The sequence below is a fragment of the Morus notabilis genome, unplaced genomic scaffold (assembly GCF_000414095.1).
Source record: "Morus notabilis unplaced genomic scaffold, ASM41409v2 Scaffold342, whole genome shotgun sequence".
NCBI classification, from domain to species: domain Eukaryota; kingdom Viridiplantae; phylum Streptophyta; class Magnoliopsida; order Rosales; family Moraceae; genus Morus; species Morus notabilis.
The window spans coordinates 396,517-411,515 of NW_010366042.1; the positions used below are offsets into that span (position 1 = coordinate 396,517).

Sequence of the window (14,999 nt, forward strand, 5' to 3'; positions counted from 1 at the left end):
CAACATTTTTTATTACTAAAAAAAGAACAAGTAACGAAACCTAATCTTTAGAATAACCATGCAAATTAAAAAAAAAAAGGTTTTTTTTTTCATGGTACCTCCTAAACTTGTGATTAGTAAACGAATCTCTAAACCAAAAGTTTTGACAATTGACCCCTTAAATTTTAAAATCTTTGCATACGAAGTCCAATTGAAAACGTTCGTTTTTTAATGCATTTTCCTCACGTGGCGAGCACCTGACTTTTAAAGAAGGGTATAATAAGTATTTTTTATAAACTTAGGAATTAACAAAAACAAAAATAATAATAATAAAATAAAACAAATCATAGAAAAAAACCAGTCCATCCCTTCTCGTCATCTTTTCCACCAATCCCTCCCACTCACCGTCGTCTCCCTACCCCGCCTAATGCCGGCGTCGCAGCAGATCTCCGGCGTTGCAGCGTCGTCCCCACTAGATGATGTCATTGCAACAAATAACGAAACCAAGATCGAATAAATTTTGACGGACGAAGGAAAAGAAAACTCGATGTCGAAATCGGCGCCGACGGTGGCGAGAATCGTGGAGACTTGTAGAAATCAAGAGTTATAGAATGGTTTGATGATTATTGTCAATTGATCTGCACTCTCACGCTTCATTATTTTTTCTTCTTCGATTTTGATTTTTGAATCTTTATTTGGGTTTTAACTGGGAAATGGTTTTGGGAAACAAGGAAGAGCAGGAGGAAGGGATCTTTGTCAGATTTCTTCACTTTCATTTTTCGTTTTACTTTTGAATCCGAGGTACTGATGTACTTAGGTTTCACATATTTGTGGCAATGAAAAATGGGACTTTGAAAGGTTTGTTTCAGTTCGAAAACCTTATGCGTCTGATCATTTCAAGAAATGGAATTCAATTTATTGTTTGCTCTTTTCCAGAAATGGTATAATTTGAAATTTTTGATTCATTGATAGTATGGTTTTGGTTTTCTTGTAAATTGCAATTTGGGCACTTATTTTGTTTGCTGATGGTGATGTTCTAACATTGCTTGTTTATCGATTAGCAAAAATGATTGCTTCTGTTCTTTGCAGATGGAAGATTCAGTCGTCCTCATGGATTCTTTGTTTTACTTTCTTAATTTTATATAAAATCTCTTTTTTTTTTAATGATTGATATGTGTTAAATTTGAAGCAAAAAGACTGAGCTTACCTCTTTTCAAAGTCAGGTGCTTGCCGTGGCATAATATGCTAAAATGACTTTCTAACAAAATAAAATTAATAAAATAATTTTTTTTATTTTCTATAAAGAAAAATATTTACTCATTTTTTGTAAAAAGAGATCATTTTATAAATAAAAATTTTTAAAAAATTATTTTACTAATAAAATTTTTTAAAAGAGTTATTTTTACGGAGGAAAATCTGTCAAAAAAACAAACACCAATTGTAATTGGACTTGGTATGCAAATATTTCAAAATTTAAGGGGTCAATTGTCAAGAGTTTTCGTTTAGGGATTGATTTACCAATCGCAATAAGTTCAAGGGTACACATGCAAAAAAGCCTTTATATATATATATATAATAGCAAACATATAATTTTCTTTAGATTCTATCAAATTAGTTTATAATATAACGCATAAATCTTTATTTTCCCATAGCTATGGTCTTTATTCTTTTGGCTCCAATACTAATTCAATATTTTAACATTGAAAGCAAAACAAAATGAGAATAAAGGAAATAAGAATTTTCCGTAAGGCATTATGGCTTCTTTTTCATTGCAATTTTCCGCAAGGCATTATAGCTTCTTTTTCATTGTTCTCTTAAAAAAGCTTTATGTAGTGGAATATTTTGTAATAAATGGTAAGAAGATGATTAAGAACTTAAGAGTTAAAAATTTGAGTTTTGCTACAGTAAAAAGTTCTCAGAAACAGTCACATTTAACTTTTTTACTACAGTAAAAAGCTCTCTCTTTTTTGGAAAAGAATAAAACAAGTAGCAAAACAAGAGTTCAAAGATTGAGATAGAAAATGATATTTTAAGACTAATCTGAGCATTTTTTTTAATCAAAATTAATTACTTGTATTGACATAATATCATATTTTTTCACCTTTCAAATATACATAAATAACTATTTTTTTGGGAGTGAATTTTTACTATTTACTCTTACTTAATATCATTTTAACTAATATAGCTATTTGACTAAATCCAACTCATACACTCTAAGTATTTGTTCCTTTTTTTGTTTTTTTTTTGTTTTTAGTCAGTAATACATTTTATAATTATTACAAAGTACTTGTGTACTGTCAAGTGTTAACCTCAGAAATGTGTAAGCTGTATGAGGGCAGAAGAAAAGAGCAATACCATATATTATTATATGTGATTATTATCATTTTTATTTCAACCACAAATTCACATATCAATTTAACATATAGTAAAGCCTCACAGAATTTCACATATTACTTTTAAATTAATTAACAAACCAGTAGTGATCAGTATCATCAGTTATAAGAGAGAAGAAAATTCTAAACCTACAACATACCGGGTGTTAGGTGATTTAGAGGAATAACACTTTTACACAAATTGGATTTCAAACATACGTGTCGAGTGAACATTTTTAATAGAGAGGAGGTAAATATTCCTTAAAAAATACACGGGTTTAAATTTTTATTATTTTTTCTTGATTAATAATTTTTTTAGTTAAATACATATACTATGAAAAAAGTATTAATCAAGAATGAAAAATAAAAATCCATATCCATATATTCTTAAGAGTAAATCTACAATTTTCTCAAACTTTTTTTTTTAAGTCTAATTTTTATCTCAAAATAGTACATGTGAATAACTAGACTTAAAAAAGGTGATATCGAGCCCAAAACTTAATAATAATAATTAATAAATAAATAAATAAAAAGTGGTATTGAGCCTAATTAACACCAGAGACACACACATGACACTTATTGGGCCTAAAACTGCAGAACTCTGATTTAGACCTGCGATGGTTTGTCTTGAGGTGGAGGATGGGCTTGGAATGGAGGCGCAGGAGGCCCATAATACTGTGGGACACTCTCAGCCTGTGATCTACCACGGGCCCTACCTAGAAGGTAGAAAGCAAGGGCCACGATCAATATAAACAGGATCACCGGCACTGATAGCACCACTATGTACCCCATTTCTCACCCCCTTTTTTTTATTCCACTGCATTTATGAAATATAAATCACATTACCACAAATAATTGATAGTTAATAAATCCAAGCTTATGAAGCTTTGCAAATAACAGTTTTATAATTCAAGAGATAATTAGAAAGAAAACGCCTCATTCATTTCACCTAGTAAAAAATTTTCAAAAATAATCGTATTTAATTTTTTTTATTACAATAAAAAATTCTCACATAAAATCACATTTCAATTCAAATTAAAAATTTAAATCACGAAACTAAACGGGGTCATGAGAGTTAGATGAGACCCATTATTTGTGAAAGCTAGGAGTTTAACCTCGTCGAGTTGAATTCCAATATTTTCTTCTCGTGCCAAAATTTTCTTAGTTCTTAGTCTTGTGTTTAGCTCATGCAAATACTATTTTGGGAAACAAAAAAAAAAGGGGAAAAATATATTCTTATGTAACTGTTTGTTCTCTCCATCATGACAAACTTGATCAAATATAAAACGGCAAACTTTAGTCTGTAGAACAAAATTATACGAGTTTTTGAGGTTGATAGAAAGAGAACATAAACGTACCTGTTTGTCTTTGAAGAAGAGAATTCCAGATGAGAGAGAGAGAGAGAGAGATGATGATGAAGATGAATCAATATACCGAGAGAGAGAGAGAGAGAGAGAGAGAGAGAAATATAGTGAGAGAGAGAGAGAGAGATGATGATGAGGATGAATCAATATACTGAGAGAGAGAGAGAGAGAGAGAGAGAGAGGATGATGAAGACGAATCAATATAGTGAAATTACTGATAACCTTCACAAAATACAAAGAGGAAGCATTTGAGAAAAAGATCAGCCACCGAGGAGTGTGATTCGTCCACGTGGCAGACTGTGGTTGTGGGGTCTAGCTAGCTAACAAAGGGACTAATTCAATATTATTATTTATTTTTGAGGCCATCGTTATCTCTCACCGACTCCCCCTAATCCTCGCCCACGCCATTGATGAAGCTAAGAGCAAAGCAAGCTTATTTTTCAATTAAGCCAAGAAAAAACTTACTTTACCTGCCCACATTTTCAAAAGAGTACTTTACACAACTACCCTCTGAATTCTTTATAATTAGTTTTGATGGTATGGCAGTGAATGACGATTTATCGAGATCTTTTTGTATAGTATATAGATCAATTCTCATTATTTACAGTAAAATTAAAATTACGCTTTTTATTAATTTAGGTGACTTTAAACTCCCTGCATGCAAGTTGATGAAATTATGTATACGCTGTTTTCCGTTCCACTTCTAATCTCAGTAAATTATCAAATGGCCGTTAGATTATAGGCCAAAGGACAACACTTTTTTTTTTTTTTTGAAATTTCAAATTTAACATTTAGGTCTCGTTCACTTTACCGATTCGAATTTTTAGTTTTAGGTTTCTACAGTAAAAAGCTCTCAGAAAATATCACATCTAACTTTTTTTGCTACAATAAAAAATTCTCAAAAAATATCACATCTCAACTCGAATTGAAAACTCGAATTCGCGAAGTGAATGAGACCTAAATAAATACGAGTATAGCCTAATACATAATACATAAAACTGTACCGTAAAGTCACCCTTTGTGTCTCTTAAATTCTCGGTAATTTAACACTATAGTCCCCAACATATTTTCTTAAATTTATAAAACAATAACAATTAACTTCCATCATTGAAGTTAAGTTCTACACGGAATAACTATAAGCGAAATAACCGTAATTTAATCCCACAAACTTCTCGTAGAAATTTTTAAATATACTTTTTAAAATGAAACTATTTTATTTCTATTTCTTAACATTAACCTGTATATTTTTACCTTTTAAACTAAAACTAATCAAGAAATAAATTTGAAAAAAAATACTTTTAATAAGTTAAGTACTTAAAGAGGTAGAATATTTATTTTTATTTTCCTTGACAATTTGATCTCCCAATTAAATGACCAGGAAAACTTTTCATTATTTGAATTAAGTATTACACAATGGTTGGGTGGATCATTCCATGTGTGAAGAAGAATGATTTGTGTTGCCGAAAAGAAGAAACAAAAGACATTGCTTTTTGCTTGTTACATATGAAAATAAAATGAAATAAAATAAAGAAAAAGGCATTGCTTTTTTTAAAGGAGGATTGGCAAGATTGTAGAGTTTGAGGTTGGTAAAAAAGAAGTCACAGAATCGACCAACACAAATATTGGCATTGATCAACTTTCCACCACCCCCTTCAAATCATTTTCCTTTAAAATTATGCTGCAAATTACACGTCTCAAGTAATTTCTCAATCCTATGTATACATTAACATTACATGGAAATAAAAACCTTTTTTTCTTTGCAGCTGTTGACTTTGATACACATGTTGAGGTTGTGAGAGATCCTGAATACAACCGAGCACTCTACATCCAGAACATGAGCTATTACACCAAAATCTTATAGCTCAAAATCCCGGTAGAGGGGCAAATGAGACAAACAGATCACACAAGAGTTGAGACATACGGTGCAGATGTACTTGGAACCTTCCGTGAACCGGGCCCGTCTAGAGTGATGACTGGTTTGTTGGACAACCGCCGCCTGTAGCGCTTGAGGACGGACGCCAGATTTTCTTTCCCCTTCGGGAAAGCCACGTCACCAGCCGCCGTCCCCATCCGTCCCTTTCGGCAAGAGATTGCAATCTCGACGTCCTTGATTATGTCCAGGAGTGTCACTGCGGTTGTGCACTTTCCCCGTGCGGGTTTGGCAGCTGGAGGTAACATTCCATTTGAAACAGGCGGGCTTAGCCTCTGCTGCGCTGCTGCTGGGACATGAAGGCAGAAGCAAGGGGTCATCGGCGATCGAGGCTTCGAAAATGCCGGGTCAATGATCCCCTGATTCAAGAATGTGTACCACAGTAAAAATCAGTCCACTGACAATATCTTAACAATTATTTGCTGAATACAAATTGTCCAAATATGGAGTTGCAAGAAACAAGTAAATGAAGAGTACTTGCTTCTTGCAAGTTGTACCCAAGACCATAAGCGATGACATTTACGGAATAACAAAAACAAAATTGTCCTAGGATCATGTCAAGCTTGCTAAATTATTTTAAGTAGGCCATAAGAATTGAGTCACAATTATTTACCTGAAGGCGATTCAGTACATATGTGTACTTTCCCCATAGCTCTGGCCGACTTTCCATAAGTGAGAGGTCGAGAACCCGATGAATGCACCAAACTCCAAAGCTCACTATCAAATCTGATTTCCACACGCAGCCTTCTCCACAATGAGGGACCGAGGAAACAGCAGAATAGGCGAAACTTGCATCACTGTTCTTTAGTGAAGAATACTTCCTTTCTGGAGATAAGTACTGAGGCTCACCCATGTGGACCCGATTCATCTCTCTGGCTTCAGCTTCATAAAGAAACTTTTCCCTTGCAGCAACGCGATCAATAAGCTCCTCATCAGCCCCATCATTCTGTCTAAACAACCAGTCAGAACCTTCCAACTTCAGAAGCTTTACAATGCAATGTCTGAAAGACTGAAGAAGCTTTGCTTCCAAATCTGCAGGCGAAATAGCTTCTTGATTTACAGTACTCATCCTACTTCCAACTCTGCTATCAAAGGAACGAGCACTATCAGCCACACCGAATTGCTCAAATGGCTGCCTAGACCAGAGGGACCCAGTATCAAAACTAGAATTCATTGGCGCGGATAGAGCATCTCTGTAGACCTTTGATGGAGAGAGTTCATCAAATGCCAAAGGACCTCCCGTCCTGGAACCAGAATTTGAATACATGGATTGTTCATACCCAGTTCTGCCAACAGATGATCCAAATCCACTAGCACTCTCCCACTGAGGAATTTTATCAGATGCATATATATCACGGTGAATGTCTGGCAAGCTATGATATTTCTTGGTATTGGCTGAGGTCACCACTGTCTCAGCAGGTCCAGAAGGACAAAGAGCATAATATGGCCGTTCAGTCTGCATAAGACTATTTCTAGAAGCTATTAGACTCTGGATGCCGGAGACCTGAGCAGCGCTTAATCCACTTTGTAACTTCTGCCCCATAGCAAACGCAAGTGAATCTCTGTAGTTTGTAGCACCCAATGTAGAGGATTTAATGGCCTGAGACTGCAGCTGACCATTCAAGTTCTCAGAACTTCTTTCCTTTGCTAACCGACTAACATAAGAAGCAATCTGATAACCGTGCACTGTAGCTGGCTGATAATCCCCCCAAGCCTCAGAAGTCGGAAGGTTACGCACACTTGAATATCTTCTCTCACCAGCATCAAGAACATTACAGTTGGAATTTTGTGCATACGCATCCAACTGCATGTTGTTGGACCACAACGAAGACGCTCCCCTTTGGACATCATATGATGACTCTAAATTGCTTCGCACCCTCTGTTGTTCGGGAGAGTCATACAAACTTGAGTTCGTCAGAGGATCGGATCCTCTTCCTCCCACAGACGGGAAGTACCCAGAAATTTCCTTTGCAGTGGTATCGACTTTCAAAGAGGAAGCGCCAGCCTTTGAATCCGCCCCAAATAACACATCCAATCTCTTAGCCTTGGCTTCCTGAGTTAGTTGCCCATGGAAATCATAGAGTTGTCCCCAAAACTCATCAAGTACTGCAGCTAGTTGACGCCTTGCAGCACGACCCAGTCCTGCTAGTCTTGAAAGACTTCCAGCACCATTTCCCCAGTCGTCACTCTTCCCACTGAGACTCCTAAATGACCCTGGACCCTCAGATGAGAAAGACGGAGTCCCAGGAGCCCCTTTGGATAAGTCTTCAGCCTCCCAGGTATCTCCCTCGTCGTCATCTTTTTCAACTTGTAGATCCGATTCAACTCCAACTGTCTTTTCAACTGGGTGCTTTATATCAGTCTTCAATTGACTATTTTTCATTAACGTGATATCAGAAACTTCATTAACTACAGTTGAGACAGGAACTGCCTCTACTATTGATGCAGATTCCTCCTTATAGGTTGTTGAAGAGCTGGAAAATGCATTGTTGGAACTATTTTCTTCTACGGTGGTCGATTGAAGCTCATGATCAGGCTCTATGAGAGTCTCAGGCAACTCAAAATCAAAATTTGCAACTGTTACATCAGACTGACTATCCAAGGCCCTTCCTAGGACTGGTGTCAGTTCTTGCTTCGGCACACGTGCCTCTCCATGATATCTACTCTCAGTTATGTCGATATCATCTTTGCGGGTGAACGAATCAGTTATAGACTTTGGTGAATCCCAGTTCCACGCTTGAGCATCTAATGGAACGCTAGCAGACTTCAGTGGCGTAGCTGCCAGCCAAAGCATCAAACAAAATGATGCACAGACAATGATGAGAAGAACGACATAAGAAGCAGACATACTACTTCCCATATTCCACAAATTACCTACCCAATCACTATTCCCAAACACCATTTCTACAACAAATACAATCTTCAACCCAAGCATCCCAATAAATGCAATCAAGGTTAGAAACTCAACAATCTGAGGAACTTTGTAGGCACCCATTATTGGTCTTGATGCCGCTATTCGGAAAAGAGGGATCACAGAAGATGGAAGCAGCAATGCTACTAAAACTTGAGAGAATATAAGAAGCTGATACATTCCTTCATGTCCTGAGCTCCAAACACAATAAAGAGCTGGAATAATGGCAATAATTCTGATTGTAGCACAGTGGAGCCAACCAGGAATGTCCAGCTTCAAGAAATCACGAAGCACTACTTGTCCACCCACACCCCAACTCAATGCGGTGATTTGATTTGAGACAAAGAGAACAAGTAAAAAGGCAACAGGTGCTATTGGACCTCTAAACACCTGCATAATTTAACTTGGTTTAGCACGCATAATAAAACTTCCACATGAAAAGTTCCTAACAGGGAAAATCCAAACCTGTTCCACCACTGACATTGCATCCTGAAAGGTAAGCAAAACAAGGCCAGAACTGTAGAAAGCATTTGCTGCTGAGTTCATCAGCACGTAATTCACCACATAAATGCCACTGAAGACGCATAAGATGGCAAAAAAATGCTTGTGACACAAGGCATCCTTAGAAACGTTTTCTGGTCCATGCTGCTGCTGTGAGAATACAACACTGATATTTCAGAGGATTGATACACAAAATAACAATGGTAGTAATAAAACGAGAAGCATGGCCTAATTATTTATCAATGTTTGCAAAGCACTTCCAATCAACATAAGAATGAAGAAACAAAACTTTGAAATTTAGGTAGATTGTATGCGACTCGTGAAATGCCAAAGGAAAACATGCAAGGACGCGAGAGAGAGAGAGAGAGAGAGAGAGACAGAGAGACAGAGAGACAGAGAGAGAGAGAGAGAGAGAGTGAGTGAAATTTAGGTAGATTGTATGCAACTCGTGTAATGCCAAAGGAAAACATGCATGGACGAGAGAGAGTAATGATAAAAAGTTCAATGACTCGGTAACAAAGTATGAGCATAAAGACCTTAACAAGCAGACATGCACAACATATTTTTGCTTTGTACTGCCCACAAAAGAATAAAATATCCAAGAATAAGCTGTTTTGAGAAATACATTGAATTGATTATTAAACCAGTACATCACCCCTCAGAAGGCAAAAGATAAGGAAACCTTATGGGACGGCTCACATGACCATCTCCTCATTGAAAAGTTTCTGAAATATGAACATCACGAGAATCTAAATCTAAAAAGGGGAGAAGAATTACCTAGGATATATGGACACCAAGAACCAATAACTATTCATCTACCAGAAAGCCATTTACATAGACAGCACAAGGTGAAGACATCTATGCACACTTACAAGGTCATTCTGCTAAATAGGGCATACATGTGTGCAATAGAAGTGAGATGGATACAGGAAAGGAATGAGAGATAGAGGTACCTGTACAATTGAAGAATGGAGGTAAAAGTTGTGAGGCATTATACTTGCTCCGAGAAGACTCATTAGTGCAAATGCGCTCTCTCCGCTTAGTTTTGTTAGCATTCCATTCATGGAAAGCGTCATTTCTTGATGATTGATTAATACCCCAAGTACAGAAGAAAACAATATGAAGCCTGCTATGTATATGCACAGAAAGTTTACCTTGCCCATCTCCTAAAAATGGAAACCAAAGGAAAAGCTTAGTAGATAGTAACAAAAGGTTACTGTTCTAAAGGAATGCATGTAATTATACTTACCAGAAGGGAATAAACAGGAAATAAAATAGCACTAATAGCAGTCAAAAGGACACAAGTGAACAGGTCCCACTCAAACAGATGATTAAGTCCATGTGCAATGCCCAAGACCTAGTAAAATTGGAGTAATCATACACCAGGATATAAAGTTAAAAGTTTTGTAGCATGATTGCGGCCCACGCCTAAATTTTAAGTTCTCAAAAAAGATATTACCATGGTGAGGTCCAACAGAATCATAGACAGCTCTGTTTGCAATCCTAAAAATATGCATGTCCACTTGTCGTACTCATCACTGCAAATCTGTAGACATAATAAGAAAAGATGTAACAAGATGTATGCATATGGTTGATGTAAAGAGGGGGTGTTCAGTCAGCATACCACAGAGTCGATCAATTAACCAAATGCAATTAAATGACATACACAAGTTTGTTCGTGGTAGAAAATCACCAATCTTCAAAACCATACTAACGAACAATGAATACACTATTGTAATGGAAAATCCCCGTTGCAAATATACATCAATCAGTATTTTAATTCACTTTTTAATAAAGCGGGTACGGACAATGGCAGGAGACGACACTACAGAATCGTATATTACGATCAAAATCCATTATCACATGTTCTCCTCTCGTGACTTGTGCAAACAAGGAGTCTCCTCTTAGAAATAAATTAATACCTGGGCAAGATCCCTTCCAGTAACAACGCCAATCCGAGCAGACAGGTACTGACATAAAATAGCAGCAAAATTGAAGACAAGCGTCAAAGCTACTAGATCAGACCCAAAATGTGCACCTCCTTCAACAGTTGCCGCCCACTTTCCAGGATCAACATATCCAATAGCAACCAGAAGCACAGGTACAACAACAGGAACTAACCGATGGAGAACAGTTGGCAAACGGTTAGCATTAGAATTCTCAGCTTCCATATTATCTACCAATACTCAAACCACCATGAAACTACTCGTAAAACACTTCTGAGAAAAAGGGCCTTCCTTAAGTATCAAGCTAAGCAAATCATACAACTGCCAATCATATATTTCCAAGACAATGCAGCCTATCAATGATAAACAGGTCCCATTAAAAAATGCGCCAAGTTCATCACCTTTGGAGAACAAAAACACAATTATTCCAATGACAACCTGATAAAGCGATAAACAAGCTGTTGCAATGCAGGTGCCCTAATAAAACCTAAGGTAGCTTCTCTCCATAAGAGTCACCATAATAACTATGGACAATAGCTGTGATCATCAGATACCAATCTGATACTCTCAATCATACCAACTTGAATGCAAGTGTTCAATGAGTTCAAAAGCCTGGGATATTCTTCGTTCATCTCCTCAACATGATTAGATGCTTGCTCCAATCCAAAATGAGGTTTTGAGGTCAACAAGTTGAATTTGCACTAGTTCCACAAAACAAGCACGATTTAAGGAATCAATTCCCCATCGGAGCGATTTTATTGCCAAATCCTGATTCATTACAGTCCATCAGTTTGACAAAAGACTGAAAAAAATAAAACCAAATCAAATTAACAACAACAACAACAAGATATAGCATTTGATCAGGGATTCAGATTATAATATAACAGAATTTAGTCCTTAAAACCATTTACGATCAAAGAAAAGAAGCATCACACGGTCCATAACAACAGAACCATCAGAAATTCCAGAAATAGCAATCAGGACAAACAAGCGACTTGGTCAACTTATAGTCATCACTAACTAAACAACTTATTTCACCAGGATAAGTTTCATCCCAACAACTTCATATAAACTAATTAACGAGAATCCTCAAGTAAATACATTAATGAAAAAATGAATTCCATAAGCGTCAATCTGCTAATCTAGCTAAAATTCATTCTACAAAAAAAATATATATATGTATATATAAATATATAATATATCTTTAAAAATTCACCAAAACAACAATCTACGAACCAAAAATATTGAATTAAGACCCGAATAAAGTAACCGAACCCCAAAGAAAAACCCTACTAAAAAAAAAGCCATTTCAGATCTTAGAACAAATTCATTAGAAAATATATATAAAAAAACCTACGCGATTCGACTGCCAAATCCCAGAACTAAAAGATCATCAAAACCAGCTTCCATGGATCTGATTGACCTCGAAAAAATAAAAAAGTCTCAAGATTTAATCCCAAAAAGGGGAGAGAAAAAAAACCCCATTTTTGGCACAAACTCCGAAGACGATAAGGTTGAACTTCAATCAATCAAGTTTACAGTACTTCAACAAAACGAAAGAAACAAACAAACAAAAAAAGTAAAAAAGGGACTGGCTTTGAATTCGTACGGAATTAGGGTTCTTGGAAATGGATTACCTTCTTTTCTCTGCTTATTATCCAGTTGTTGAAACCCAAAGAAAGCAAAAAACAGTGGGTAGACAGATCTCAGTAAAGCTTTAAAGACAACACACGACTAAAGTGTATTGAAACTCCTACATATGTAGATATAGAGAGAGAGAGAGTGGAGAGAAGAGAAAACAGAGACGCTCAATTTTCAGAGAGAGAGAGAGAGAGAGAATGGGTGTGTAAAAGAGCAAATTATGGGTGGGCTTCCAGAGCCATCTTGAAGAGAGAGAAAGGGGAGGAGAGAGAGAGAGAGGGCATGAGAGTGAAGTGTAAAAAAGTCTTGGACAAAAATAAAATCATTAAATTAATTTAGAAAAGTATTAAAGAAATAGTAATTAAAAGGAGAAAAGGAAAAAAGATAAGCTCTAAAAGACAGTTGGGTTTTTTCTATCTCACTTTTTCATTAATGGCTTACGCATATGCTTTCTTTGTATGAGTTCCAAAAATGTAAAAAAACAAAAAAACAAAAAACAAAAAAGAGAGAGAGAGAGAGAGAGAGAGAGAGAGAGAGAGAGAGAGAGAGAGAGAAAAAAGCTTTTTTAAAAAAAATTTAATTCTTGTCTAATTAATTTTTGTTAGGGTTTGTGATTGCTACGTTTTCAGGAGAGGAGCTTAAAAATCAGTGCCAAAACGGAGAGGAAGTAATTGCTTTAGTTTTAACAACGGTTACGGTGAGGATTTAAGGTTAATTTTGGTGTTTATTTCATGAAACATTCTTGGTAATAATAACTAATTCGCGCGCGCGTTTGTGATAATTCTGTGCATAATAACTAATTATGCCCGCGCATTAATAATTACAGGTTTAGTTCGGTAACAATTTCATATTAGTTTCTTATAAAACATGGAAGCCGGTAACATGTAAAATATAAATGGGGTCATTTCAGATTTATTTAGACCCCATTTATTTCACTTATTTAAGTTTAAAATTTGAGTTTTGTTACAGTAAAAAATTATCACAAACAGTTACATCTAATTTTTTTACTACAGTAAAAAATTCTCACATAAAGTCACATCTCAACTCGAATTAAAAACTCGAATTAACAAACTAAACGGGCCCTTAGTTCGCTTATTCGAGTTTTTAATTTGAGTTCAGATGTGACTTTATGTGAGAATTTTTTACTGTAGTAAAAAATTAAATGTGATTATTTTTTAAAACTTTTTATTAATTTTAAATTCAAATCGATAAAATAAATGGAGTCTTCGTAACTCGTATAATGTTAAGAGCTTATAAATTTTTTTAACTTTTTCTTGCACTCTTTATATATATCTATATATATATATATATATATAAAGTCGGGAATGAGCCGGCAACTTCTTTCAAAATTCTACCTCAACTAGCTTTCTCTTGCAATCTAGGGATTAAATTCAAATCTTCTCTTATTTAATAATACAATAAAAACATATTTTTTGGGGGGGAAAAAAAAATTCTGCATTAGCGAATTTGAATCAATATTTCTAGCACGCGGGGTAAAAAAAATGTGCCACTCTGAGCTTTTTAGCAAAGACATGTGGTCTACATATTGCTTCACTCTCACCCTTTAAAGCTGCCTTTTCAAACTTTTGGGGGAATATATATATTCTAACAGATTGTTACCCTTGTTTTTATGAAATTCTCAATTAAGCACAAAATTGGATTTTGACCTCTTTACAATAATGTCTATGTTAGCTATTTTTAACTTTTGTGAATACTTTTCAAAGGCATGTCGATATAGCAGACAATTTTATATAATTGTCAAGAAAACAAATGATTATTTTATTTAATCAATTTGAATTTTCAGTTTTAAGTTTTTATAATTAAAAATTTTTTAAAAAATGTCACATTTAATTTTTTCTGTTACAGTTAAAAGCTCTCAGAAAATGTCACATCTCAACACGAATCCGCAAAACGAACGAGACCAAAATATATTGGATATGAACTTTTGGAATTGCTTGAATTGAATATTTTTGGGTACATTTAAAAAAATAGAATGAGAAAAGAACAAATTGATACTATTGCTATATGTGCTCACAATTGTTCAGACAATGACTTCAACGGAAATTTGATAACGTTTAAAAAATGCATTTCAAAAAAAAAAAAAAAAAGAAGAAGAAGAAAAAATTGAAAAAGAAGAAGCAATCACATGATCCCCAACAAGTTTGATATCTTAAAATAAATACTCCAGAAAAATGTATTTCTTATTGCGTCTGCTATATCTAGTCACTTTTTTTAGGGATTTTTATAGTCACTAGCTTTATAATATAAAGAAAACAACAAAGGAAATTTTTTTAAATAAGTATATACAAACCAGGTTACTCCACAACACTTTAGACACTAACTAATGCAGCCCTT

At 35.2% G+C, this 14,999-nt stretch overlaps 1 protein-coding gene across 2 annotated transcripts; it reads right to left on the reverse strand.

Annotated features, from left to right (window-relative positions):
- Window positions 1-5,298: 5,298 nt before the first annotated feature.
- LOC21407118 (ethylene-insensitive protein 2) lies at window positions 5,299-12,926 on the reverse strand. 2 transcript variants are annotated; one of them, XM_010109221.2, is made up of 8 exons: window positions 12,641-12,926; window positions 10,980-11,771; window positions 10,517-10,603; window positions 10,307-10,414; window positions 10,011-10,223; window positions 9,022-9,207; window positions 6,259-8,946; window positions 5,299-6,004 (listed from the first exon to the last, which is right to left on the reverse strand). In XM_010109221.2, the coding sequence occupies exons 2-8, from the start codon at window positions 11,226-11,228 to the stop codon at window positions 5,615-5,617; spliced, it is 3,921 nt and encodes a 1,306-aa protein (XP_010107523.1). In that variant the 5' UTR covers window positions 11,229-11,771; window positions 12,641-12,926; the 3' UTR covers window positions 5,299-5,614. The 2 variants fall into 2 exon arrangements, with proteins under 2 accessions (XP_010107523.1, XP_024028755.1); XM_024172987.1 differs by having other exon boundaries at window positions 10,980-11,805.
- Between the last annotated feature and the right edge of the window lie 2,073 nt (window positions 12,927-14,999).